At 47.9% G+C, this 27,912-nt stretch overlaps 2 protein-coding genes across 10 annotated transcripts in view; both read left to right on the forward strand.

Moving 5' to 3' along the window:
- Nucleotides 1-6,962, forward strand: part of DPP3 (dipeptidyl peptidase 3) — a 38,742-nt gene extending 31,780 nt beyond the window's left edge. For all 7 annotated transcript variants that reach the window (XM_058689743.1, XM_058689744.1, XM_058689746.1 and 4 more), the window contains exons 17-18: nucleotides 3,213-3,375; nucleotides 6,441-6,962. In XM_058689743.1, coding sequence (XP_058545726.1) covers nucleotides 3,213-3,375; nucleotides 6,441-6,613 — 336 coding nt within the window. In that variant the 3' untranslated portion in view covers nucleotides 6,614-6,962. The remainder of the gene's footprint in view (nucleotides 1-3,212; nucleotides 3,376-6,440) is intronic.
- A 915-nt stretch (nucleotides 6,963-7,877) lies between these two features.
- BBS1 (Bardet-Biedl syndrome 1) lies at nucleotides 7,878-27,782 on the forward strand. Of its 3 annotated transcripts, none has more exons than XM_058689753.1 (17): nucleotides 7,878-7,985; nucleotides 8,319-8,395; nucleotides 8,530-8,564; nucleotides 11,844-12,116; nucleotides 12,232-12,278; nucleotides 12,418-12,456; nucleotides 12,576-12,648; nucleotides 15,197-15,328; nucleotides 16,062-16,168; nucleotides 17,755-17,875; nucleotides 18,042-18,200; nucleotides 19,613-19,682; nucleotides 20,166-20,324; nucleotides 22,948-23,081; nucleotides 24,082-24,216; nucleotides 24,836-24,922; nucleotides 25,151-27,782. In XM_058689753.1, exons 1-17 carry the CDS (start codon nucleotides 7,939-7,941, stop codon nucleotides 25,235-25,237), a joined length of 1,782 nt encoding a protein of 593 aa, XP_058545736.1. In that variant the 5' UTR covers nucleotides 7,878-7,938; the 3' UTR covers nucleotides 25,238-27,782. The 3 variants fall into 3 exon arrangements, with proteins under 3 accessions (XP_058545736.1, XP_058545735.1, XP_058545737.1); XM_058689752.1 differs by having other exon boundaries at nucleotides 7,899-7,985; nucleotides 8,292-8,395; XM_058689754.1 differs by having other exon boundaries at nucleotides 7,918-8,024.
- Nucleotides 27,783-27,912: the final 130 nt, after the last annotated feature.

Raw genomic sequence — 27,912 nt, forward strand, 5'->3', positions numbered from 1 at the left:
GATCAACAATTTACTGAAAGTCTTAGGTTTTGGAAGGAAACGAGAAGAAAAATGTAAAGTTTAGGCATTCAAAAGGAAGAAACAAAACTCTTCGTGTTGCAAATTATATGACTAGGCAAGCCAAACAAATCTACAAATTGTTGAAATTAATAAAGAGTTTCACAGGGTTGAATGAAGTCCCAAGAGGGTTTTTCATGGAACTTGACAAGCTGATTGCAAAACTTAGATGGAAGCATAAATGATCATGATGAAGAGCCAAGGCAGTCCTGAAGCAAAACCGGTTGGGGGACTCATTCCATCAGATACCAAAATTTATTCTAAGAGTATTAAGTTCAGTATAGCCCTGGGGCAGGAATAGACAAACTGACCAGTGGAATGAACCAAGAACCAGGCATTGACTCTCGTATATGATAGAAGGGACATGGTAGGCCACTGGAGAAGGGAGGGACCATTTAATAAGTCATGCTGAGACAACAGGTTCTCCTTATGGAGAGCCAAACTGGATTTCTACCTTCTGCAATACATAGTCAACACCACGAGATTAAAGTCTTACATAGGAAAGGCAAAATTTTAAACTGGGAGAATATCTTTATGACTTCATAGGGAAGGAGAATTTCTCTAAGCACAAGAAGCACCAGCTATCAGGGAAAAGATCAGTCCTTTTAACTACATTCAAAATAGCTTTGGGATGCCTGGGTGGCTCAGTTGGTTAAGTGTCTGACTCTTGGTTTCGGCTCAAGTCGTGATCTCACAGTTAGTGGGTCAGGCTCCACACAGATAGTGCAGAGCCTGCTTGGGATTCCCTCTGTCCCTCTCTCTCTGCCCCTCCCCACCTGAAAATAAATAAATAAAAACTTTAAAAAGTAATTGGCTTTTATTGGAGAACCTGGCTGGCTAAGTCAGTGGAGGGTGAGGCTGTTGATCTCAGTATTGTAAATTCAAACACCATGTTGGGTGTAGAGGTTATTTTAAAAAATAAAACCTCTAGGGGCTCCTGGGTGGCTCAGTATGTTAAAAGTCTGACTTTTGATTTCAGCTCAGGTCATGATCTCACAGTTCATGGGGTCAAGTCCCACTGTCTACAGAGAGCCTGCTTAGGATTCTCTTTCTCCCTCTCTATGCCCTTCCACTGCATGCATGCGCTCTGTCTCTCTCTCAAAATAAATGAATAAACATTTAAAAGTTAAAAAATAAGATAAATTAAAATTAAATCTTTAAGATTAAACTAAAAATACAAATAAAAGGGACACCTGGATGGCTTAGTCAGTTGAGTGTCCAATTTTGGCTCAGGTCAATCTCGCAATTTGTGGGTTCAAACCCTGTGTTGGGCTCTGTTCCGACAGCTCAGGGCTTGGAGCCTGCTTTGGATTCTGTGTCTCCCTCTCTCTCTCTGCCTCTTCCCTGCTCACATTCTGTCTCTCTCTCTCTCAAAAAAAAAAATAAATAAATAAACATTAAAAAATTTAAAAAACAAAAATAGCTTTTACTCATCAAAAGTTACCATAAATAATGTGAGAAGATGAATCTTAAACTAAGATAGGGTATTTACCATATATGTATTAACAAAAGGTTAGTATTTAAATAAATAAAGAACTTAAAAAAAAAAAAAAGGTGAAGAAAGGACAACCCAACACAAAAATAAGCAAAACTCATGAACTGGAGAGGAAAATGAATGATACATCAACTTATGGGAAGACGTTCAACCTCTTGAGCAATCAGGAAAGCACAGCTTAAACCACATGAGGTTTATACCACTAGCTTGGCAAAAATGAAGAACTGCCAACACCAGCCGGGTATGCCAGGTGGTCAGGGCTGCCAGCCACTGTTTCTGGGAGCATCGCCTGGTCCAACAACTTTGGAGAACAAGGTGGGCTCATCTAAGATTGAGCATTCCCCTGACCTCTAGACAAATGATTCTCCTAGAGAAACCTGCATCTGTTCATTCTGTTCAGCAGGAGATACAAAGGGTGTCAACAGCGGTGCCAAATGGCAAACAGCACAAGCTGCCCATCAGCATGGGAAGAGATTAAATTGTTTGTGTTTATAAGTGGAATACTGGACAGCAGTGAGAGGGGTGAACTATAGCTACAGATGAATCTCAGACATAAATTGAGCAGAAAAAGCAAATCATAGGACATAAGCCAAAGTTAAAATAACATGGTTGAGAGCAGAATTTAGGGAACACAGGGAAACGATAAGCACAGAATTGGGGACTATATCCTCAGACAGGAAGCCCCAGGATGCAGTCAAGAAGGGAGCTAACTTGGGGTGCCTGGCTGGCTCAGTCGGGTAGAGCATGTGACTCTTGATGGCATAAGTTAGCCCCATGCTGGGCATAGAGCCTACTTAATTTTTAAAAATTGGGGGCATCTGAGTGGCTTAGTCAGTTGGGTGTCCAACTTCAGCTTAGGTCATGATCTTGTGGTTTGTGGGTTCGAGCCCTGTATCAGGCTCCATGCTGACAGCTTAGAGCCTGGAGCCTGCTTCAGATTCTGTGTCTCCCTCTTTCTCTGACCCTCCCCTGCTTATGCCCTGTCTCTTCTCTCTCTCAAAATAAATAAACATAAAAAAAAATTTTTTTCTTGGTGTGGGGGCACCTGCGTCAGTTAAACGTCTGACTCTTGATTTCAGCTCAGGTCATGATCTTATGGTTCATGGGTTTGAGCCTCACATCAGGTTCCATGCTGATGGTGCAGAGCCTGCTTGGGATTCTCTCTTTCTCCCTCTTTCTCTGTCCCTCCTCTGCTCATGTACATGCTCTCTCTCTCTCTCAAAAATAAATAAATACTTTTTTAAAAATTTAATTTTTTAAAAAAAGGCAGGAGCTAAGTCAAGCTGGGTGCTGGTTGCATGGGTGTCTTATTATTTTTTATAACCCATGTATTACATTGTTTATGACCCATATGTTATAACCTAATATATATACTATATATTTTGTGTATGTGAAATAAAAAAAAAGTGATGGTAATGCTTTCTCTGTCCACAGCTCAAATGAGACAACCAAATGAGAAATACTCGCTTCACTTTACTGGGCACTTACTTACTATGAGCTAAGCCCTTGATCTACATTTCTCACATATTCAGCACAGTAACACCACGAGAGAGCAGATACTGTCCAGGGCTGGGCACAGTTGGCTGCAGCCCCTGGCAAAGCCCCATGGATGCAGGGGAGGTGCCTGTCATAGGCACTGATTCTTCCTGCCTTCCCACAGGTGTTGAAGTCCACGGGAGATGTGGCCGGAGGCCGGGCCCTGTATGAGGGGTACGCAGCAGTCACTGATGCACCCCCTGAATGCTTCCTCACCCTCAGGGATACCGTGCTGCTCCGCAAGGAATCTCGGAAGCTCATCGTTCAGCCCAACACTCATCTTGAAGGTAACAGACTGCTGAGCCTCCTTTGATGGGGGGCCATTCAGGGCCCCATGAGAGACGAGGCCTGGAACCAATCCCTGGGCTCAGGCTACCTGAAGTGACTCCTGCCTCTCTCCCTCCCTGCCACAGTCAAACCCCAGGCCAAAACCCCAGGCCAAAACCCCAGGCCAAACCCCAGACCAAACCCCAGGCCAAAACCTCAGCATCTACCACCTCCCCGCTACACACACAGTTGTGCTGCTTATAAGACAGTGACTAGAGGTTTGAGGAAGGCCAGCAGAGCAGGGGCTAGTAGAACAGACAGACTTCAGGCTTATGGGAGGCCAGGAATAGTCCTGGAGAATCAGGCCTCTCGGTGCCTGGGGATGAGGAGAGGTCAGGGCAGGCAGTGAGTTGGAACCCTGCAGGCTGGTGGAACTCTGGGGACAATATGACTCTGTAGAGCCCAGCAGAGAGATCAGCAGCCCCATGGTCCCTCTCCCTCCTCAAGTGATAATCCTGTTTCCAGAAGCCTTGACCCTGTCTGCACTGCACTTGTACCTGTTGTATTAGAGGCCCCTAGGGTCCCAGCCTGCTGCTGCATTCACTTTCCGCTCCCCTCCTGACCCATCGTTCCGGACTCCTGTCACATGAGTTAGTGCCATACCGTGGTTACCACATGAGCTTCAGAGCTGTTCTGTGACCTTGGCCTAATCATTTAACCTCTCTTGGCTTGGGTGTCTTCAGTCATAGAGCCAGTGTTGGTTGTGTGCTGACACTGTAGTAAACCTAAATTAAGTACTCTCTTCAAGCTCTTAGTGCTTTCCTTGGATTAACCCTTTAAATACTGACCATAGCAGTGCCTGGCTGGCTCTTGAGGTCATGAGTTCAAGTCCCACTTTGGGCATAGAGCTTACTTAAAAAATAAAATAAAAATAAATCCTCACACCATAACCCAATGAGGTAGGTATTACCCCCACTTTACAGTTAAGAAAACAAGCACAGAGACTAAATTGTTCAAGGCTTACAGCTCTTTACTGGAAGAACCAAGAGCCGAATTAAGAGTGCTCCTCACTACCATAGTCATGGGCAGTCGTGAAGGCTAAATGAAATTATTACCTCCGACTGGCAAGGAAAACACATTTAAGAGGCTTATTTCCAACTCTTCACTCTGCACTCCGGAGGCTCCAGGGGATTTGGCCCGGACCCCTAGCAGGCCTCTGGGACCCCTCTTCCCTGACTCACTGGCCTCCAGGTTCATGGCCTTTCCATTTCTCCAGCCCCCTGAGCTTGCCCCGCTGCCATAGCCTTTGCGCTCAATGTTTCCTCTGCTGGGTACAGTCCTCCCCCGATCTTTGGTTGGTCCTTCTTGTCATTTTGGTCTCTGTTAAAATGGCACCTCCTGGGAGAGGCTGTCCTTGACCCCTCAACCTAAAGTGATTCCTTCATGCGCTGTCACTCTCTGCTATTTTCCTTGTCTGCCTTGCCTCCATGTCAGCGAAAATGGCATATCCCCAGCAAGTAGCTAGTATAGGGCCTGGCACACAGGAGCTGCTCAATGCATGTCAAATGAGTAATCATGCCAGACACATAATAAATGCTCATTACAACAGCATTGCTCTGCTTGTCCAGCCCTATGTGGGCCCTTGGGGATGGAGCAATGAATCAGACCCAGGCCCTTGCCTCAAGAGTTCACAGTCCATTAGGAATAAGGCCTAGAGAGAAATGATCACACCCAGGGAGGTTAATAAGCACCCAAGAGGCCCAAACGGTGATCTGAACACTGAACACTTAGAGAAGGTCACATTCACCTTCGGGGAAATCAGTGAAGCTTCTGGGGAGGAAGTGGTTAAACTAAGCCTGAAGAGCAGGTTGGATTTTCAAAGATATGGTGGTGGTGGTGGTGGTGGTGACTAACTTTTGAGGACTTTTATGTGGTAGTCACTGGGTACAAACTTCCTGTGATTAACTCCCAGCAACCCACTGAGGAAGTTATTACCCCTATTGAGACACAGAGGAGCTGTGTATTTGTCTGAGGTCAACAGTTAGTGGGTGGCGGAACCAGGATTTGAACATGGGCTGTCTGAACCCAAAGCCTGTGGTATTAGCTACATACATCCCACAATGCCACAAGAGCACAACAAGGTTCTATGAGTGGTAAAGCATTGGAAGTATGTTGGAGGGAAATTCTTCCCATGAGTATTCAGGGGACCCCCAGAACAGCCCGTGAGTTAAATGGGTGTCCTTTTAACTCTGCTGGGTTCAGAGATAACGATGCTAGTGATACCTAGCACTTGTTGGGCATTTACTCCATGCATTATCATATTTATCTTTTCATTTTAGAGAGAGAGTGCACAAGTGGGGGAGAGGGGCAGAGGGAGAGAGAGAGAAAATCTTAAGCAGGCTCCATGCTTAGCATGGAGCCTTAACTGACATACAGTTAAGCTTGTTTTCTTAACTGTAAAGTGGGGGTAATACCTACCTCATTGGGTTATGGTGTGAGGATTTATTTTTATTTTATTTTTTAAGTAAGCTCTATGCCCAAAGTGGGACTTGAACTCATGACATGGGCGCAATCCCATGACCCTGGGATCATGACCTGAGCAGAGTCAGATGCTCAACCGACTGAGCCACCCAGGTACCCCTGTGCATTGTTGTATTTAGTCACCATAGCTTCTTGAGAGAAGAGGTACTATGCTCATTCCCATTTTATAGATGAGGAAAGTGAGGCTTAGAGAGCTTGTGAAATTTTCCCAAGGTCCCACAGTAGTCAGAGATGAAGCAGTTGCTGGACTGTAAGCTTTTGGAGGTCAAGGACTATCTGTTTAACCTAACATGGCACTAGAGTATATACTCATTAAGTGAATGAATGAATGAATGAGTGAATGAGTGCAGCAATTTATTGACTACTCCCCCTTTAACACTTCCTTCTTCATAGAGTTATTATAAGGATTAAATTAGATAATAAAACACCGAGCACGATTCTTGGCACCTGGTAACTACCTGCTTCTATGATTATGATTATCTGCTTCCCTATTAAGACCTTTCCCTGTTGCTGTTTTTTTTTTTTTTTTTATCCTCCTCCCCAGGCTCAGAAGTGCAGCTCCTCGAGTATGAGGCCTCGGCTGCTGGTCTCATCCAATCCTTCTCTGAGCGCTTCCCAGAGGATGGGCCTGAGTTGGAGGAGATCCTCACCCAACTGGCCACAGCTGATGCCCGGTTCTGGAAGTGCCCCAGTGAGGCCCCATCTGGCCAGGCTTGAGACCGATTTATGCAGCTCCTCCCTCAACTCCATCAAACCACGTGTATGCTAGGGGAGGAGCAGGAGCTCAGACCTTGGTGCTACCTCAGCCGAGGGTGGTGACACTAACCTCTTCCATTTGTCAGCACTTTCCAGTTTACCAAGTGCTTCTCCTGTGTTATCTCATTTGATCTGCACTGCCCTTGGTAGAGTGGGCAAGGCCAGGCTCCTTATTCTGCTTCCCAAGTGAGGGAATGGAAGTTGTGAGAAGTGACCTGTCTAGATCCTGCAGGACTCAAAACCTCTCCCAATCCAGTGCTCTTCATGTATTACTTTTATAACCAGAAAAATAAATATTAGAAACAACCACCATCTTTGTGATCTGTGTGAATCCTTGCGTTTGCCTCACTTCTCATTTGTCCCCAGGAGGGTAATGGGAGCCCTGGGGAAGGGAAGGAAGGTCAGTTTTAGGCTCCCCTCTACAATAGGATTTTGATATCACCTCTAGATGGTACAAGACAAACACAAAGAGGAACATAGAACCATTTTTGCAGTCCTCCTTTGTGGCATTTCCTGTATTTAAAAATATTACAGGAGGGGCGCCTGGGTGGCTCAGTCCGTTAAGCATCTGACTTCAGCTCAGGTCATGATCTCGCCATCCGTGAGTTCGAGCCCCGCGTCGGGCTCTGTGCTGATGGTTCAGTGCCTGGAGCCTGTTTCTGGAGCCTGTTTCCGATTCTGTGTCTCCCTCTCTCTCTGACCCTCCCCCCCCCCCCCCCCCCCCGTTTATGCTCTGTCTCTCTCTGTCTCAAAAATAAATAAACGTTAAAAAAATTAAAAATAAAATAAAATATTACAGGAGACTAAAAACTATAGAAACTCTCAACGTCAGTCAATCCTAGTATTTAATCTCTTAACCCCGTGTTTTGTTTCTCCGAGCCCAGACCGCTAGAGTAAGATGGGAAGAAAGGACATAGAATCTTTCCAGCCCGGTTAACCATGAGGATGAAGAGGGTAAGCAGTTACTCTCACTGCTCATAAACACTAGAAGGGCTTCCCTCCAGGCCTTGAGGCCAGAGGGTCCTGTCAATAGCCTAGAGATTCCAGCGCCCCCAAGTTCTAGCTGGGAAGGAGCAAAGGTAAAACCTATGAGCTGGGACGAGAGACTGCGCCTCAGCAGGCAGAAACTCAACCGAGTGCAGCGTCTGCCGCACGGTGACCTCCCTGCCCTGGGCCGGAAAGCTGAGTGCCCGGAACCTTTGTACGCGCGCTTCCCCGAGCCCGGGAGTTATTGGGCGTTGCGCGGCGGCTGGCCGAAGCCGGTTGCCAAGGCGACGTCTGCGAAGATGGCTGCTGCGTCTTCGTCTGATTCCGACTGCGGCCGAGCTGAGAGGTGAAGGCCGGGGTCTTCGAGGCCTCCTTTCCTATAAATGTAAAGAGGGGGTCTTGGGCCCTGGGATCTGGGCACCTGCGGTTCTCGGAAGGCACCGGGTGTCCTTGAACGGATTTTAGGGATCAAGTAGGGAAACTGAGGCGCAAGGAGTGAATATGCGTGTGTGTGACTCGGGGTCACTCAGGGAGCCTGTGGTGGAGCCTGGACTTGGACCCAGAGGTTCTGTGTCCCCATTTCAGAGCGCCCTACACACTTCACTCTGAGACTAGCCCCCTCAAAGTTTTCTTACTCTCCCTTGGGACTCAGCGCCCAACTCTTTCCCTCCTCTCCCAGCAACGAGGCCAGTTCGAAATGGCTGGACGCACACTACGACCCCGTGGCCAACATCCACACCTTTTCCAGCTGCCTGGGTGAGTCTCTGGGACCAGGAACCCCTGCTTCTGGGTGTGGGGGGTGGGGTGGGGTGGAGGGGTCAAATAATGGTTCTGTGGTGAAGCCTCAAAGCTTCTGAAACCCCGGTTTATGGCCCTTTTGTGTTTTCCAGCGCTGGCAGATTTGCATGGGGATGGGGAGTACAAGGTAAGCATATCCCCTCAGCTGAAAGAGAATTGGGGGGTGGGGAGATATCAGAAATGAGGTTTCCTGATGGCTCCAAAGGAGTTCAGCGTAATCTGGAGCTCATGTACCCTGAAAAAGTACATTCAGTGTTAAATTTTATTTTTATGTGGACAGTGAAGAGAACTTGTTGATTTCAGAATACAGACTGCAGAAAGCAAAGCAGAACAAAATGCTGCTGGGGATTCTGCCAACACAAAGCCTCTTAATTTTGTTAACTTGACATAATTCCTTGCTGGAAGGGCACATCCGTTGGTTGGGAGTGGGGCGTTGGAATCTGGAGAGCAAGTAGAAGGGAGGGAAGAGAGAGCTTTATGTTTATTAAAAGAGCAAGGGGCATCTGATTGGCTCAGTCGTTGATGTCCGACTGTTGTTTTTGGCTCAGGTAGTGATCCCAGGGTCATGGGATGGAGTCCCACCTAGGGTTCTGAATTAAAAATATATAATGAGAATAGATTTTAAGATTAGCCATGAGTTGCTAATTATTGAAACTGGATGGTGAGTACTTGGGGATTCATTATATTAATCTCTCTGCTTTTGTATATGACTGAAAACTTTAATAAAAAGGTTAAATTGTAAGTTTAATAAAAACATAAAGATAAGTAAAATATAAATAAATAAATTTTAAAATTAAAGGTACAGGTTTTTAAAAGGTTGAGAAATATTTTGGGCTTAAAGTGGGTTAACATATATTGAGTGTCCATTTCTGGACTAGACCCTCTTTGAACATTTTCACATACATACATACATACATACGTATTTATTCCCAATTTGTTAATGGGAAAATAGATTCAGACTGAGTAAGCTTAGTGAGTTTGTAAAAAGTGGCAGACCTGGGTCTGGTTGCATTCCCAGTCATGTGTTTGTTCCACTATGGCTCAACCATGGGCACTGAACCCACAGTGGGCATGTTATTTGGGCAGTTAGAAGATAGGTCTGGAACCCTACCCTTCACAGAGAGTACAGGAGAATTCGGTGGACATATGCCCCCAATTCCTGTCCTTAAAGCATTCTGCAACTTGGCAAGTGTGCAGTGAACCTCTACTGTGTGTCAGGCATTGTGCAGACACTAAAGTCAGAAATGAATCGGGGGGTGCCTGGGTAGCTCAGTCGGTTGGACATCGGAGCGGCTCAGGTCATGATCTCACAGTTCGTGAGTTCAAGCCCCACATCGGGCTCTGTGTTGACAGCTCAGAGCCTGGAGCCTGCTTCAGATTCTGTGTCTCCCTCTCCTTGCCCTTCCCCTGTTCACACTTGGTGTCTCTCTCAAAAATAAATAAAGACTTAAAAAATTTAAAAAAAAAAAACTATTCTTAAAAAAAAAAAAAAGAAATGAATCAGTACACAGTCGGGAAGAGATACAGACACTGCCCTTAATTTATCCATCGATATGGAGTGAATACCTAGTGTGTGCTTGGCACTGGATTTATAGCAGTGAAAGGTATAGAAATCACAGCTCCAATAACTAATGTGAAATATTCGATGCTTTTGTGAAATAACTTTTAAATTTTTTTTTTCAACATTTTTTATTTATTTTTGGGACAGAGAGAGACAGAGCATGAACGGGGGAGGGGCAGAGAGAGAGGGAGACACAGAATCGGAAACAGGCTCCAGGCTCCGAGCCATCAGCCCAGAGCCTGACGCGGGGCTCGAACTCACGGACCGCGAGATGGTGACCTGGCTGAAGTCGGACGCTTAACCGACTGCGCCACCCAGGCGCCCCTTGTGAAATAACTTTTAAGAGCTAGTTTGTTGATTCCCAGAATCTAGCCCAGTGCCTGGCACAAATTGGATACTCAGTACATTTTTATGGAGTAAACAAAAGGATGTTAAAATTGAATATATGGAAAGTATTATGGGAGCAGCAGGGAGAGAATAGTGAAATCTATCTGGAGGCACCAGGAGGCAGTAACATGTGAACTGGGTGTTGAAGGATGAAAGAAATGTATCAAGAAGGTATGGAAGAGGGGAGGGGGGAAGCATTCCAGTCAGAGGGAACAGCACAAGTAGAGGCACAGAGACTTGGAAGTTTATAGCATATTTTGAAAGACTAAATTTGAAGTTAGAAAGGGAAAGCCAATAAAAGTAGTAGTTGGGCACCTGGGTGGTTCGTTAGGTTAAGTGTCCAACTCTTGATTTTGTCTAAGGTCAGGATCTCCTAGTTTGTGAGTTCAAGCCCCGAGTCGGGCTCAGTGCTGTCTGCTTGGGATCCTTTCTCTTTCCATCTCTCTCTGCCCCTCCCCTGCTCACGCACACTCAAACTCTATAAATAAGTAAGTAAGTAAGTAAAATAGTAGTCAATACCACTGGTTTAGACTCCAGACAGACCTAGATTCCAGTCCGAGCTCCGCCACTTGCTTGAGTGACTTACCTAACATCTCTAAGTCACAGCTTCCCCATCTGTGCGATGGGGCTAATAATAGTACCTATCCCACGAGTTGTTGAAAGGATTAAATGAAAGGATGCATGTAGTGCCTGTACTACATGCACACTGTACATTCTGTACACACTGTACACACTGCTCCTGGCACACTGTACATTCTCAGAATCCAGATGTTCTGTGGCAGCCCCCATCCTGGCTGGAGAATAGCATAGATTGGAAGGTGATGGAAAACAGGTTGGAAACCAGATCAGAGAGGCCTTGAAGGCCTCACTTGGGAGAATGGGCTTGCTTGGCAGACACAGTAGCTTGGAGGATAGTTTGGAGGGTGGAAAAGAGAGACTGGGGAGCTTGGCTCTTCTCTCTGTCCACAGAGCACACCCTGTCTGCATGCATGCTTGTGTTCTCTTCCATTCGGAAGCCAGGCTTCAGAGGCCCAGATATGAGTTTCCAGCACCTCACTGACTTTAGCCACTGTCCACTGTCTAGAATAGTGCCTGGCATGGAGCAGGCTCTGAAGAAGTGATTCCCAAATGAATAACGAAAACATCATCTGCCACCTACTCCTCACTAGCCTTCACCGCGTTGCTTAATTCGTTACCTCATTTGATCTTCACTACAAGTGTCATGAGATAGATATTCCCATTTTGCGGGTAGGAAAACTGAGGCTCAGGAAGTTTAATCAACTCTCCCAAGGTCATATAACTTGCAAGCCTTTTTGCAGAGTCTCCTTGCCCCACACCTTTGGTGCATTGATATAGGAGTGAATGAATGTGCACTGGCAAAAAGGCTAAGCCCAAGAAGGGGGTCAGTGGAGAGGTCTTTAGACCCTGAGCCTGGAATAAGCCAGCCTCTTTCTACAGCTGGTGGTGGGGGATCTTGGCCCAGGTGGGCAGCATCCCCGCCTGAAGGTGCTCAAAGGACCCACAGTGCTGACTGAAAGCCCATTACCTGCACTGCCAGCTGCGGCCGCCACCTTCCTTATGGAGCAACATGAACCCCGGACACCAGCTCTGGCACTCGCTTCAGGCCCTTGTGTGTATGTGTATAAGAATCTTAGGCCCTACTTCAAGTTCAGCCTGCCCCAGTTGCCGCCAAACCCCCTGGAACAAGATCTTTGGAACCAGGCCAAGGAGGTAAGTGATGTCGGGGATGGGAATGAGAAGGCAAAGATGGCCGCCACTGAGTCATCCTCATTCCCTGCCTGCCTCTGGAGCTCACAGACTTAACCTTATTCCCTTGCTGTCACAGGACCGGATTGACCCCTTGACGCTGAAGGAGATGCTGGAAGGCATCCGGTGAGAGCCCACTTTCCCCTTCATATGCCTCCCACCCCTCCCTTAACCCCCCACCCCTTCTCCTTCATCCCGTGCTTGGTCTGAACCCCAGGGCCCTGTTCCTCGACTAAATCTGCCACGATTGCCCCTCTCCTTTCAGGGAGAAGGCAGAGGTGCCTTTGTCGGTACAGTCACTCAGGTAAGGGCCCTGTGGAGGACCGGGGCTCCAGAAGCTCCAGGGGGAGGGAGTGGCTGTGGAATGGCCTGTGGAGGGAAGTAGGCCCAGGGCATGCAGGTGCCAGTTCTCTGTGTGTGCAGGTTTCTACAGCTGGAGCTGAGTGAAATGGAGGCATTTGTGAGCCAGCACAAATCCAAGTCCATCAAGCGGCAGGTAATGCCCCTTCGCTCTTTATTTCCCTATAAAAAAGGTGGGCAATTTTTTTAAAGACCTCATAACATCAGTGGTAAATTCTACAACCAACCCCCACTAGTGTCACTTTATAGTTTCCTTTCCAGCCCCTGCCACACGTAATGGTCACAAAGCTGCAGGGCCTTACGTTTCCAGTCAACAGTGGCAGCTTTGAATTAACATATGTAGTTACAGAACTTTACATACCTTTTCTTCTCTTAAGAGTAAAGATAACATATTTTCATTAGGAATAAAGAGAAGTATAAAGGAGAAATGACTATAATCTTACTACCCAGTGGTACTCATTCTTACCATTTTGGTACATTTTCTTACAAATATGCTTTATAATTTGTTTTCCTTGAGTATGTTAACATTATATCTTGAGCATTTAAACAGTCTTTAAGAACTCCATTCTTGGGGCGCCTGGGTGGCTTAGTCAGTTGAGCATCCGACTCTTGATTTCAGCTCTGGTCATGATCCCAGGGTTGTGGGATCAAGCCCCATGTTGGGCTCTGCACTGAGCGTGGAGACTGCTTGAGAGCTCGCTCTCTCTCTCTCCCTCCCTCCCTCCCTCCCTTCCCCTCTCTCCCTTTGCCCCTCACCCCCATTTGTTCTCTCTCTCTCTAAAATAAATTTTTAAAAAAGGTTTAAATTTAAAGAAAAGAACTCCATTCTTAATGGCCCCTTGATTATTTCCTTAATTGTCAATTATTTCATTCATAGTTTATGTAACTGTTCACATGCAGGTCATTAGCTAAGAAATGTATCCCTTTTGTTCACTTCATATTTTTCTTAATTATCATTTTAATGGTTTTATTGATGAACCTGTTCAGTAAACTCTAGTGATTCCTGACCTAGGGGCTGACCTTCAGTCCCATCCCAGAGCTGTTCTCTGCATTTTTGAAAGCCTCATGGGAACCTTCCACTTCCTGTAGAAGCCACTTGAGCCAACACATTGGCCAATGCATGCCTCAGCTTTTGGCTAGCCTTAGACCAATTCTGTGGGAAATATTGTTGTCTCCTGCTGATCAGCAGCTTAAATCCACTGTTGTCAGTATCTTTGAGTACGTATAAAATCATGAAATGAATTAATTATTGCTTCAAAGATGCAGTTTAGGGGAGTGAGGCAATCTTTCCAAGATATATGTCATAGCTATATAATTGGGAACCATTAACATCCATGTTTCTGTAACCTTTTTCTTTCCACTAGGCATTGAGAATGATTCCTCTTTTTTAATCTTAAAGATAATCACATGGGTTGCGTAGGTGGCTCAGTTGGTTGAGTGTCTGATTCTTCATTTTGGCTCAGGTTATGATCTCACCGTTTGTGAGATCAAGCCCTGAGTCAGGCTTTGTGCTGACAGCACAGAGCCTGCTTAGGATTCCCTCCCTCTCTCTCTGCCCCTCCACTGCTCATGCATACTCTCTCTCTCTCAAAATAAATAAAAATAAACATTAAAAAAAAAAGCACAATGAGCAGTTTTATCCAGAGAAAATTTTGGTCCTGCTAAATTATTTTCATAGGACAAATTTCTAAAAAAGGGATCATCCTCTTCTCTTTTAAAAGTTTTCTCTCCAGGGGAGCCTGGGTGGCCCAGTCGGTTAAGCGTCCTCAGGTCATGGTCTTGTAGTTCATGAGTTCGAGCCCCATGTCAGTCTGAGCTCTGTGCTGACAGCTCAGAGCCCAGAGCCTGCTACAGATTCTGTGTCTCCCTCTCTCTCTCTGCCCCTCCCCCGCTCACACTCTGTCTCTCTCTCTCAAAAATAAATAAACATTAAAAATAAATAAAAAATAAAAGTTTTCTCTCCAATCATAATTATAAAAGGAACATGTGCCCACTGTAGAAATTCTACAAAAGCACAATGAAGAAATTAAACATTACCTGTGATTTCATTGTCCAGATAGAACCAATTTGAGTAAATATGAGTTTCGCCTGCCAGCATGTTCTTTTTTATTCATATGTTTTTAAACGAGGATTATACTAACATAACATTTTACCCATTTTTTCTCTGAATACATTAGAAGTGTTCTCTCTGTCATTGAATCTTCTTTTAAAAGTGTGATTTTTCTTTAATGACTATGTGGTTTTTGATCAGATGGAAATTTGTAATTGACTTAAACAGTTCTCTGTTGTTAGAAAGTTAAGTTTGTTGCTGGGGCACCTGAGTGGCTCAGTCGGTTGGGTGTCTGCCTTCGGCTCAGGCTCATGGTTCGTGGGTTCAAGCCCCACACTGGGCTCTGTCCTGACAGCTCAGAGCCTGCAGCCTGCTTCGGATTCTGTCTCTGGCTCTCTCTGTCCCTCCCCGGCTTGTGCTCTGTCTCTAAAATAAATAAATATCAAAAAAATATTTTTGAAAAAAAAAAAGTTAGGTTTGTTGCCATAAATACTTTTGTACATAAACCTTACATCACATCTCTGATACTCTTCCTCCTCCTTTGCTCTCTTTCTTCCCTCCTGTGGTGTCCTTGGGGTATCTGTGGGGATGGTGGGTGGGGACCCCCTGGCTGACTCCTGGAGTTCTTCTACAGACAGTCATCACCACCATGACCACCTTGAAGAAGAACCTGGCTGACGAGGATGCTGTTTCCTGCCTGGTGCTGGGCACTGAGAACAAGGAGCTCCTGGTGTTGGACCCGGAGGCCTTCATCATTTTGGCCAAGGTCAGTCAGTATGGGGCCAGGCCCTCGGCACAGCTGAGGCCCAGGCTGCATTCCCTCCCTCTACTCCCTCCCCCATCTCCTGCCCCTAGTTCTTGGTAATACACATTGTAGAAAAATTATAAAATGTAGATGAGCATAAAGAAAAAAGTATATGTCCAAAAATACCACCACCCACAATATCTACTATTAAAGTTTTGGCATGTCTTTCTGGACATTTTTATATTGAGACACAGATATATAACTCATAAATAAATTTTTTTTTGCAAAAACGGCTTTGTGGTAAGGATCACGTAACCTCTTTTCACATACTAGGAACTCATCAGTGTCTTTCTATATCTGTATAAAACCACATTAGCTTCTTTAAAGGCCACACAACATCCATTATATAAATGGACCATAATTTATTTACCTTATCACTCACTGTATGTTTACATTGTTTTCAGTTTTCACTACTGTCAGCACCAGTGCAGTAGGCCTCCTTGCCCAAACCCCTGTGCATGTTTATCTAAATACGTCTTTAGGGTACATTCCTAGAAGTGGCATAGTTTTGTCAAAGGTATAGACAAAACTGTTGCCGAGTTTCCCTCCGGGAAAAGTATACAAAAACTGTGACCAGCAGGGTGACAATGAGGAGATTGGGACTTTGGACAAGGAACCAACTCACAGGCATTATTTCAAGGTAGGGAAAGATGGGCACCAGAAAAATTGGGATGTTTGAGCCTCTCCTTTGCAGATGAGCCTACCCAGCGTCCCCGTCTTCCTGGATGTTTCTGGCCAGTTTGATGTGGAGTTCCGGCTTGCTGCTGCCTGCCGCAACGGGAACATCTATATCCTGAGAAGGTAACTGCATCGTGGTCTGTGGGGCCAGAAGGAACATTCAGAAACCGGCTGGTTTCAGGGGCTTTGGGGCTGGTATTTGGGAGTGGAAAGAGCTGGGAACTTGGCTAGGAAGGTGAGCTCACGTGCATAGGGGGCCACCTGCAGGCTTGTGTGATGAGCAGGCAAAGTGAGAGACTGGGTAAGGTGGCTGTAGCACGTGAGCAGTGCAGTCAGTGATGGGAAGAAACAAAAACAGCCTCCCATTTGCTGTATTGCTTTATAGGTATGTGACACTTCTTTATGCATTAGGCTGATAATCATTTTCTAATTAAAGAAATATTTTGGAGGACCTACCATGTTTTAAGCATTATATAAAGCATAGAGGATGTATTGCTAAATGATATAAACTAGGGGCGCCTGGGTGGCTCAGTCGGTTGAGCTCCGACTTCGGCTCAGGTCACGATCTAGCGGTCCGTGAGTTCGAGCCCCGCATCGGGCCCCTGTGCTGACAGCTCAGAGCCCAGAGCCTGTTTCAGATTCTGTGTCTCCCTCTCTCTGACCCTCCCCCGTTCATGCTCTGTCTCTCTCTGTCTCAAAAATAAATAAACGTTAAAAAAAAAATTAAAAAAAAAAATAAATGATATAAACTAAACATAGGCCCTGCCCTCAGGGGAAGACAGATGTTAAAGTCAACAAAGCAAGATGTATTTTGAATTGGATGCATGCTTTGGAGGAAAAATGCAAGCTCACTGGGCAAAAATAATAGGGCCAAGGTGATCAGTGAACACCTGTCTATGGAGATAATTTGGAAGGTTAAGAAGGAGCCAGTTATTCCAAAAGTGGGGAAGAAGTGTTGTAAGCAGAGAAAACTTAAGCAAATTCAAGATAGAAAAGACATTGCCATATGCTCCTCAAGCTTGATGGGCAGGGGGGAGGGTGGAAGGAGATGTGTGCAGACCAGGCATGGCCTGTTAGGACATGATAAAGATTTTGAGTTTGAAAACTCTTATGGGGTTTAATCAGAAGAATATTATGAGCCATTTATATTTTTAAGAGATTACTCTGCTGGGTGGAGAGTAGATTGGAAGGAGGACCAGAGACCAGAGGGAGGCTCTCGGATGGGTCATCAGATGGGATATGATCATCTGATGGCCATCATAGGAAGAAAGGGGAGCCATAGCCTGTGATTAGTAGGCAGGAATTACCCCTACTTTCTTGATAAGAGAAAGATTTAGAAGCTGGGAAACTGAAAACAGTGCATCTACACATAGCAGACTTCTCATGCATTTCTGATAATGCTACACTGCCTAAGTCCAGTGGCACTTCACCTAGCCTAAGTACACTCACTGTAAACCATTAAATGCCAGGTTATCACACAAATCACTGTAGTAAAGGCAGCAGGGAGACTGGGAAAGAAAACACACTTCATGTTATCCAAGGTCACACAGCTGCTAAGTGGTAAACGTGGAAACAATACTATGGTCATCTACTTTGGGGCCAAGGTTCCTTCAGGGATAGTCTGTGGGGCTTAGAAAGAGGAGTGTCGGCCAGGGAAGGCGAGGCTTGAAGAGGCTCTGGAGCTTGGAGAGTGTGTCTTTATTCCACAGAGACTCCAAGCGCCCCAAGTACTGCATCGAGCTGAGCGCCCAGCCTGTGGGGCTTGTCCGAGTACACAAGGTCCTGGTGGTGGGCAGCACCCAAGACAGCCTGCATGGCTTCACCCACAAGGTGTGGCCTTTGGGCAAGCATCACCCCCCAGCCCCTCCATGTATGTGTCTCTGGTCCCCCTTAGCAAGCGATTCCTTCTGGTGTCTCTTTCCCTGCAACTCCAGCCACCCCTTCTTTCCATGCTGTGTCCTGAACGCTCCCAGGGTAAGAAGCTCTTCTCTCCCAGGGTAAAAAGCTGTGGACAGTGCAAATGCCAGCAGCCATCTTGACCATGAATCTCCTGGAGCAGCACTCCCGGGGCCTGCAGGCCGTCATGGCTGGGCTGGCCAATGGAGAAGTCCGCATTTACCGTGATAAGACCCTGCTCAATGTCATCCGCACCCCGGTGAGCTGCTGACTCCTCTTTGTTCTGGTCCCACCTCTGGGGCTTCTTAGCTGCCTCTCCTGATCCCCACCTGATGCCCTTGACTTTTGATGTATCTCAGAAACATTTGTTGAGCATCTCATGTGCACAGCCCATGTGGGGGATAAAACAATGTCTAAATCCTGCCTTCAGGGAATTTATAATTTAAGATGACAGCTAACCAGAGACACCGCTAATTCAAATACAAGCAAGTCTAAAGTGGAACAAAGTACTGAAAAAGCACAGAGGGGCCTAGCACCTGGGGGTGGTGGTGAAGGATAAATGGGGGTGGAACTCACAAGCCATTTCATAGCAAGTGACAGTTCCTCTGGGCCTTGAAACAATTTGCCAAGTGAATACATAAAGAATATTCCAGACTGAAAACAGCATGAACAAAGGCTGAGAGGCATGAATGTTCTTGATTAAGGAATACAGGTGGCTTGAGGAATTTGGATTAGAGTTTTTCAAACACTAAGTTGTGGGTCATTAAATTAATTTAACGGGCCACAACCAGCAACATAAAAAAGAAAGCTCAGAGGGGGCACCTGGCTGGCTGGGTAGAGCACGTGACTCTTGATCTCAGGGTCGGAAATTTAAGCCCCACATTGGGTGTGGAGCCTACTTAAGAAAAGAAAAAGAGGGGCACCGGGATAGCTCAGTCAGTTAAGCATCCAGCTTCAGCTCAGGTCATGATCTCACAGTTCGTGGGTTTGAGCCCCACATCACGCTCCGTGCTGACAGCTCTGAGCCTGGAATCTGCTTCGGATTCTGCGTCTCCCTCTCTCTCTACCCTTTGCCTGCTCATACTCTGTCTCTGTCTCTGTCCCTCTCTCTCTCTCTCTCAAAAATAAATAAGCATTAAAAAGGAAAGAAAGCTCAGGTTATATCACATGTGAAACGTGTGTGTGTGTATGTGTAAAGTTTGAGAGCGGTTGGTTTGAACTATAGGCCTGCTGTAAGGGTGGGAGGAGGGTAAAGAGGAGAGGGACAGTAAAGGGAGGTTGGAGTCTGATGTGGAAGGCCTTAAGTTGTTCTAATCAGGAGGACAAAAGCCATGGGAATTTTTTTTGGCAGAAAATAGACACGATCCTGTTTATATTTTTGAAAGGCATCAGTGTGAAGGACAGATTAAGGAGAAAGACCAGGCTGGGGACCTGTTAGAAAGGTGACCCCAGAAGCCCAATGACATTCAGTCTGGAACTGTGACTGCGGCAGTGAGATTGGATGGGAGATGAGAAATAGAGGAAATATGTCAGAGGCAGCATTGCCCCAGGCCTTACCTCACATCTCTTTATTATATCATATCTGGGGTCTCCCAGCCTTATCACTCCACCCCAGTCTTGCTCTCCTCTCCATGGTACTTTCCCAACTAAGTCCTGGTGTCTCCACCACAGGATGCAGTGACCAGCCTTTGTTTTGGCCGGTATGGACGGGAAGATAACACCCTCATCATGACCACACGAGGTGAGCAGACTTAGACCTGGCAAGAGTTTTAGAGTTAGACGCAAAGGTGACAGGCTAGATCCTAGGAAAGAAGATGTGGATGTGAAGCATAGGCAGGCCTGGGTTTGGGAAGCAAGGCCTGTAGACACATGTCCTGTCTGAGGCCAGCTCATCAGCAGTTTGGTTTCACTTCCCAGGCGCCAGTGTCTCCAGTTCACCCCAGTCTCCTCAGTGTCTGAGGAGACATCACAATATTTAATCAACATTTATTATGTTAATTAACTATTAACATCACAATAGTTAATAAGTAACTAATGAATGAACGGATGGATAGTAGGACATTAAAACATCCTTTATTCCTTCTAGATACCCAGAATCTCAGCAGGACGACAAACATGGACAGAATTGGGTCTATAATGAGGCAGATTGTTTGGGGAGGAAAGAATGAGAATGTAGGGTAGAACTGGGGAGGACAGATCCGTTTCTGTCTGTCCACTTCCCTAGGCGGTGGCCTGATTATCAAGATCCTGAAGCGTACGGCAGTGTTTGTGGAAGGGGGAGGTGAGGCGGGCCCCCCACCAGCCCAGGCCTTGAAACTCAACGTGCCCCGAAAGACCCGGCTTTACGTGGATCAGACGCTGCGAGAGCGGGAGGCTGGCACCGGTGAGTCTCAGGCCAGGTCCTGCCTCTTCCTTCTCCATTGCTCTAAAGCAGCAAGAACTGGGTGAACCCGCCTGGGTGCCCCAAGCACTGGGCAACCAGGCAGCTTTCCTGCCTCTGGAAGTCCAGAGACAGCCTAGGAGGTGTCCCCTGCCTCCAATAACTGCCTCAAGGTGGGAGATCCTGTGGGTGAGGGCACACGCCCTTCGAATGCAGAGGGGAGAACACTTGCTTCTAGATGCAGGAATTCTCATGAGAGAAGCTGAATTTGACCAGGGTTCTTCCTTTTCCTATTCAGTTTTTCTTGCTCTTTCATTCATTCTTCCCTTCATTCAGTATCCAGGATTATGCCAGGCCTTGTGCCAAATGCCTTGAAATAGGTTTAGACCCCTACCTTAGGAACTCAGTCTACCTTGCTAATTTCACATGCGTGACAGATGTAGAAGAGGTCTCTGCAAAGGGCTGTTGAGACTCACAAGGGTGAGGAAGTTTGCCTGGGCACCTGGGAGAGGCTTTAGAGAGAGGTGACACTGGACTTCACCCTAAAATGATTATAAGTCCACCAGCCAGAGAAGGATAGGGAAGGGAGATTCAGGCAGAGGCGTGAGTAGAGTCACAGGATCCTACCTGGATTTAAGTGGCATCTTCCACGTGGTCGCGGGTGTAGTGCAGGAAGGCCAGGGGGGCCAGAGCAGGGGCTGGAAAGGCAGGGCAGAGCTGGCTCCGAAAGGGCCTGGAGTGCAAAGCTAAGATGTTTGGTTGATTCTAGGTAGTGGGGGCTGGGAAAGATGTTAAGCCGAAAAATACAGTGACTCGACCAGCTCTGTCTTATAAAGGGACCTTGCTGATAGTTTTAAAGGGTAAATTAGAGGATAAAAGAGCTAGCAGGCTGTTGTAGCTGAGAGAATCCAAGAGAAACAATTGAAACATTCAAGAAATAATTAGGAAGTTCTCTAAAGTGACCAAATGTAAAATATGCAAAATTCAATAATTTGGTATATACCAAGTTGGAAAATCCAAAGTTTCCATTCACAATGGCAACAAAATCCCTAGAAAATGTCAGTCTAAGAAAGAAAGTTATAAAACTGCTCTCAGGAACGTAAAAGACCATCTGAATATTTCAATGATGAGACTCTCAGGGTAGCAAGACCTAATGCTTTAAAGCTGCTGATTAATTAACAGCTTCTAAAATTAATCTAGGAACATAGCAACGTTACAGTGAAAATCCCTATAGGGTTTATTTTGAGGACTTGACCAGTTGATTTCCAGTAAATCTAAGAAATTGGGAGATGGAATTTAAGAATGAGGGGACCTTTGGGGTGCCTGGGTGGTTCCATCAGTTAAGCATCCAACTCTTGATTTTGGCTCAGGTCACGATCTCATCATCGTGGGTTTGAGCCCCTCATCAGGCTCTGGGCTGATGGTGCAGAGTCTGCTTGGGATTCTCTCTCGGCCCCTTCCACCACCACACCCCCCCCCCCCCCGCAAATACATAAACATTAAAAAAAAAAAAAGAATGAAGGGACATAGCCTCTCAGCAGAAGGAACTATATGAACTAGAAAGCTGTAGGAATTAGCAGCTGTGGTGTGATACGGAGATTGATATCGATCCAGGGCACATTTAGAAAGTCCGGAAACAGACCCTCGTGTATGGGAAAAGTCAGTTTATGTTAAAGGTGTTGTTTCAAATTAGTGGGGAAAGGAAAGCCTGTCCAAAAACATAATTGGGACTGCATGCTTCTAGAAAAAAAAAGTTCGAACTCTGCTTCGTACCAGACACAAAAATGAATTCTGAGTAAATTAAAAATAAGTTGTAAAAGTACTAGAGGAAAAAGGAAAGACTAATAGACGGGCTAACAGGCTAACGTCCAGACATGAGACCTCTGAGGGGTGGGAGGCGCCTGACACGCGTGGAAGGGCGAGGACCAACTGGCAAGCCAGCGTGCTAAGCCTGGAAGAGGGTCCCGGGGGAACGAAGAGGGCATGGGCTCTGGAGGCGGCTTTGAGGAAGAGTCCTCAGACCTTGGCAAATGAGTAACCATGAGAGGTGAGCCTGGGCACGTTGGTGGATGGGGACGCAGTGACGGAGTCGGGGGAATGATGTGCGTGTCCGCGGTGTTGAGTTTGAGATGTCGATGGGACGTCCGGGTGGTGACCATCAGGCAGCTGGAAGCAGGACTGAGAGTGGACGTGGGCCTGGTCCTGAGCGGGGCACTGCAGCCTCGGTAGTGACAAGTCCCCACCCTCAGGAGCTCGAAGCTGTTCCTCAGTGGAGTGCTCACAGCCGGGGCAGGGCATAGAGGAAGAGGACCAAGGACAAGACTTAAGGGAACACTAGCCTTTAGGGCGAAATCGAAGGAGCCATCCCGGAGAGTGGGATTGTGCAGTGGTAGGAAACCAGAAAGCAGGAGGCAGCCAGAGTGTGGCCCACAGCGTCCAGTGTCACCGGACCGAGGGCAGGCTATTGCACCTTGGTCCTCCCTTTCCCACGTTCCCAGCTCCTGCGGCCCCTGCCTTCCTCTTGTGCTGTCTGAACAGCAGCCCGCGCAAGACACCCTCTCCCCTGCCTCTGCCCCCTCCTTCCCTCCTTCCCTCCAGCACCAGCCCTTTGTGCGCCTCTCCTCAGCCATGCACCGGACCTTCCAGACCGACCTCTACCTGCTGCGCCTCCGGACTGCCCGAGCCTACGTGCAGGCCCTTGAGTCCAGCCTGAATCCTGTATCTGTGACAGCCCGGGAGCCCCTCAAGCTGCATGCTGTGGTGAGCACCCAGGGCTAGGGGGCAGTCAGGCCACCTCAGGGCCAGAGGGGCAGAGGGCAAGGGTGGGTAGGAACCCCTTAGCCCCAGAGCCAGTTCTGAGCCCACTAGGCCTTGTGCCCCCTTCTCCCCTCCCAGAGGCCCAGAGACCAAGTGTCTGTCTTCCTGTAGGAGAGTGCCCTCTCTCCTCCCCTCTGCTGTGCTGCCTCTTCCCCTCAGCGGGCCGTGGAGTGGGCCACACTCTCCAGCTCCTTCAGCCCATGCCGTGCCTCAAAACAAGCCCCCGCATTTGGGGCAGGGCACACAAGTAGTCACCTTGGGACATTTCTTCCCAGGACTGGAGGGACTCTGACGGCTACGGTACAAGGAAGAAAGCTGTTTGTTTCAGTAACTGTGGGCAGCCTGGGGGCTAGGACTGCCTGCTACAGGGAAGGGAAGTCCTGAGACGTGCACGGGAGGAGGAGACCCTGCACTCAGACACAAGAAACCTCAAGGTCATCTGGGCTAAATGGGTCCCAGAGGTGTGCTGTCTGACCCAAATGGGTTTCCAATTTCTCTTTCCCTAAAGGAAGTAGATAGATAGAGGGAGAGGCTACAAAGCAACTGAGATTGAAAGGGAGGAACATGAAATCCCTGTGCCTACCCTAGGGTGAGAGTGAGAGGAAGTCAGATCCTGGGAAGAGAGCAGCAGGGACAGTGGTGAGGCCATAGGTGGGAGCTGGGCTTTCATCTCTGGGCAGCTCTGCCTCTGACCAGCTTCCTGAGCAGTCTACATCAAGCCCCTTCCCCCACTTGGCCTTTGCTGATCCCTGTACAAACAGGAACTAGCCAAGGCCTTCTGAGGGGCCTTTTGAGGGGCAGGACGATACATTAGAGCAGTTGGAAGAGAGTAACTCGAGAACATTGATGACAAAGCAGGAGGACAGGGCCAGGGCACATGGGATTCAGTGCTCAAGGCCACTGTTCCTAAGGGCTTCCTCCACCCACCCCACCTTCTCCACAGGTTCAGGGCCTGGGTCCCACCTTTAAGCTCACACTTCACCTGCAGAACACCTCAGCAGCCCGACCCATCCTGGGGCTGCTGGTCTGCTTCCTGTACAACGAGGTGCTCTACGCCCTGCCCCGGGCCTTCTTCAAGGTACTGGGCTGCCCCACTGAGATATGGATTGAGGAAGACCAGGCTGGGGCCTGATTAGGTGCCCACAGAGCCCTAACAGGTCAGTGGTGAGGGAGCTGGCAGGTGGCCACAGCCACAGACCAGGCTGGGGTATGGCAGGGTCCTCCCCTGGGGAGAATGCCCAAGACCTGCCTTGGCTGCTTTTCTCCCGGCCTGAGAGAGGTCTCAAGGAGCCACACAGAAGGTTCTAGGAGAAGAGCCAGAACCCAGAGCCCATCCTGCCTCGCAGCCATGCCTGCGGTGGGAATGGGAGCCCCTTTCTGCCCCAAGGAAAATTTTCCACAGAGTGAAGGGCCTAATTTCCCCCTCAGATCCAATTTGATCCTAAGTTGGGAGGACGAGAGGCTGAGAAAGACTCTGGGATTGGTCTGAGTTTAATCCTGGACATACATGTGGTCCTCGAGCGTCCACTCCCCTCACTGAACCCATATGCCCTGTGAATGGGCCCATCAGCCCCACCCGCCCTGCCAGGCCTATGCTGAATTCAGCTGCTATAGCAGGTGTGAGAGTGCTTTGGAATCTGCCAAACACTGTCCAGGCATGAGAGCTGATTTCCTTACCTGTCTGTCGCCAAACCCAGGTCCCCTTGCTGGTGCCAGGGCTCAGCTACCCACTAGAGACCTTTGTGGAGAGTCTCAGTGACAAGGGCATCTCGGACATGATCAAGGTAGGTCGCCCACTGTTGGTACCACGTCGGGGAGACAGTGAGAGTGAGGTGGACAAGGCCCCCACATGGCTGCCAGGTCCGGGTGGGTGTCTGCAGCCTCCCCATCCCCTTTGACAGAGCCCTGGTGGCCTGTCACTGGGACCAGTGCAGACCAGGCTGGGCTTGGCCTTTGCAGGGAGCAGGAAGTAAAGGGGGCATGCCCCTACTGCCACGGCACTTCCTCCGTAGGTGCTGGTGCTTCGTGAAGGCCAGAGTGCACCCCTCCTGAGTGCCCACATCAACATGCCCATGAGCGAGGGGCTGGCAGCCGCCTGACCCCTGGACTGGTGTTAAAGCCCCTGTAAAATCAGGACCAGGAGGATTCAGCCGCTTCCACTCAGCTGGGCAGAGTCAATGGCCCAGTCCCCAAGCAGCAGTATGTTGGGGCCACGGTTTCCTTCTCCTCTCCTAAGTGTCCCCTTTCTCACCACCCTGACTGCTGGCTGACCGATAGCAGCAGGTCAGTGAGTACCCAGGAGGTTCAGCTCCTTCCCCCTCAGGAAAACCCAGGCATTTGCCCACCGGACTACTGCTGCCCTTCATCCTCCCCACTTTTGTCCAGAAATCACCCCCAGGGCCGAAGGAAGATCTCTGAAGTGGTCAAGGTGAGATGAGGGGGCTCGGGCCCAGCCTTCTCCTTTGCTGCTTTCTGTAGGCACATTACTCCTGGGTTGCTGCAGGCCCAGGCCAGAATTGGCCACGGCCTGGCCTGGGATAATCAGAGGCTTTTCTTGGGTGAGACTGAGCCCCCTGTTGCTCCCTGGGGTTCCAGAGGCTTGTCTGATGCTGGTCAGATTACAGGCAAAACACACGCTCTGATTTCTCCTTGTGAGCCAAACAAGGGAGCCTAGGGAGTAGTTGCCTGCCCACAGGGGCCTTTCCTGAAATCTTGGGCTCAGCCAAAGTCTCAGGCCTGTGATGCTCCATGAAGATCGCCAAGGGAGGAGGTGGTGCCAGGAAAGCATAGGGCGCCCATGCCAGGAGCTAGTGGCCCCAGCCCCCACCGGGCTTCTGAACACCACACAACTGCCGCTCCTGACTTGGTCGCTCGTGTCCAGAAAGAGCGTCCCAGGAGAGGAAGGCTCAATTAGAGCACAAGTGGGGCTGGGGTGCGCAGGAGAGGCGTTTCCAGGCCCTGGGGAGGTGGCACAGGAGGCAGAAGCCCAGAACTGCTCTTCTGTGCCCTGGAGCCCAGATCAGTCACATAAGTGGAAAGTTTACTGGGCAGCGGCATTAGCTGGAAAGGCATGGACCAGAGGTGTTGAGTGAGGCTAAAGACTGAGGGAAAGCACATGTTCAGACCACAAGGGCCCTAGACCCATAGTCCCGGACCTCAGTGCCTCCTGAGCCCTGGCCAGTGTTAGGCTGGTGCTACCAGCGCCACCTGGAGCCACTTAGGAGCCAGGAGCCCTGCTCCCTGAGCACCTGTCTTTTCCTCTGTATGACCAGGTGCAGCCTAGCATATGGTACCTCAGGCTTGTGGGAAGTAACCAAATCCTTCTAGGCTATGGTTTCCCCACATGTAAAATGAGGCAGTTTGTGACCAAATTGAGCTCTAGCATCCTGTGAGCTTGGCAGCCGCTCTAGAGGAAATGAGGACTCCACTCCAGAAAGGGGCGATTTGACAGGAGTAACTGCAGGGCTTTTGCCCTTGAGACCAAGGGCCCCACACTAACTGCCGTGGCTGGGCAATAACCTCTTGTCCAGGACCCCAGCAAGGGATTGGGGTGACACAGCTCTCAGCTCACCCCAAACCCTCCCAAGGAATGCATTCTGGGGCCAGGTTAAGAAAGAATGGGGTATGGACCAAAGAAAGAGCCCATCCCCCTCCTCTGTGCAGAGCCTGGCCGCTTGTAGACATAGATTAATTGGGTCAGGGTGGTGAGGGGTCTCTAGATCAAGCCAAGTGAGTCACAGTTGGATGAAGCAGGAGGTTTAACCTGCAGAGCTTTCTAAGAGAGCTTGGCAGAGATGGAAAGTCCTGCTCTAGAAGGTAGAAAGCCCCTTATCTCTGGAGCTCTGTCACTGGGGCTGGGCTAGCTCTTCACTGGGCCATATGACCATACAATCTCTTCTTCCCCAATCATGTGATGACTGTGTGAGCTCGGAACACCAAGTCTAGTTTGTAGCTATTCGTGATGATGGAAGTGGAGAAGCTTCCTATGCCCAGCACCTAAAGAGAGTTTGTGTGATGTAATACTATGTATCTATTATTAAAAATACATGAACTGCACTGATGTGGACAAGTATACATAAAGCAATATGAAACCAGGAACAGTCATGGTACCCAGTGCACTCACTAGTTGGAGCTCCAGGAGATTGTGTACATTAGGGATGAGGGAAGTCATTATCTTTTAAAAAAGTATTTATCTAAAACCACATACCTACTTAGTACTATGGAATTAGTTTATAACGAGAAAATTCTCCCCATTCCCCACTACTGCTCCCTTGCTACAATCATTTTCAGTTCTCTTAGCTATTTTTTTTAAGTAATCTCTGCATCCAGTGGTGGGGCTTGAACTCAACCCCAAGATCACGAGTCGCATACTCCACTGACTGAGCCAGCCAGGTATCCATTAGCTATTTATCTTAAAAATATGCTTATACTACTCTTGCTTGATTTATCATTCTAGACACTATCTGTTGCGTCCCTATTGTAAAAGGCGAGGCTTTAGCTCTCTTGTGGAGTACTTTGCGCCTTTTCTCCCCAGTTTTTAGGTAAATCAATACTTACTGTTTAGATGGCTGTTTATCTTACTATATGAAAGTTATTCCCTGCAGAGCCAAAATTGGGATATAATTAAATTACCTTTTAATTTTTCATGGAGTTAATAATTGCCTTTTTTTTCCCATTTGGTTAGTTTTCTGTATGTAGCAATTGTTCATTCTTCCCTCATCCATTCTGACAGTTTGTTTTTCTGGATACTTTCCATCATCCCCTGCCTCAGTGA

This window comes from Neofelis nebulosa, chromosome 10, assembly GCF_028018385.1.
Source record: "Neofelis nebulosa isolate mNeoNeb1 chromosome 10, mNeoNeb1.pri, whole genome shotgun sequence".
NCBI classification, from domain to species: Eukaryota; Metazoa; Chordata; class Mammalia; order Carnivora; family Felidae; genus Neofelis; species Neofelis nebulosa.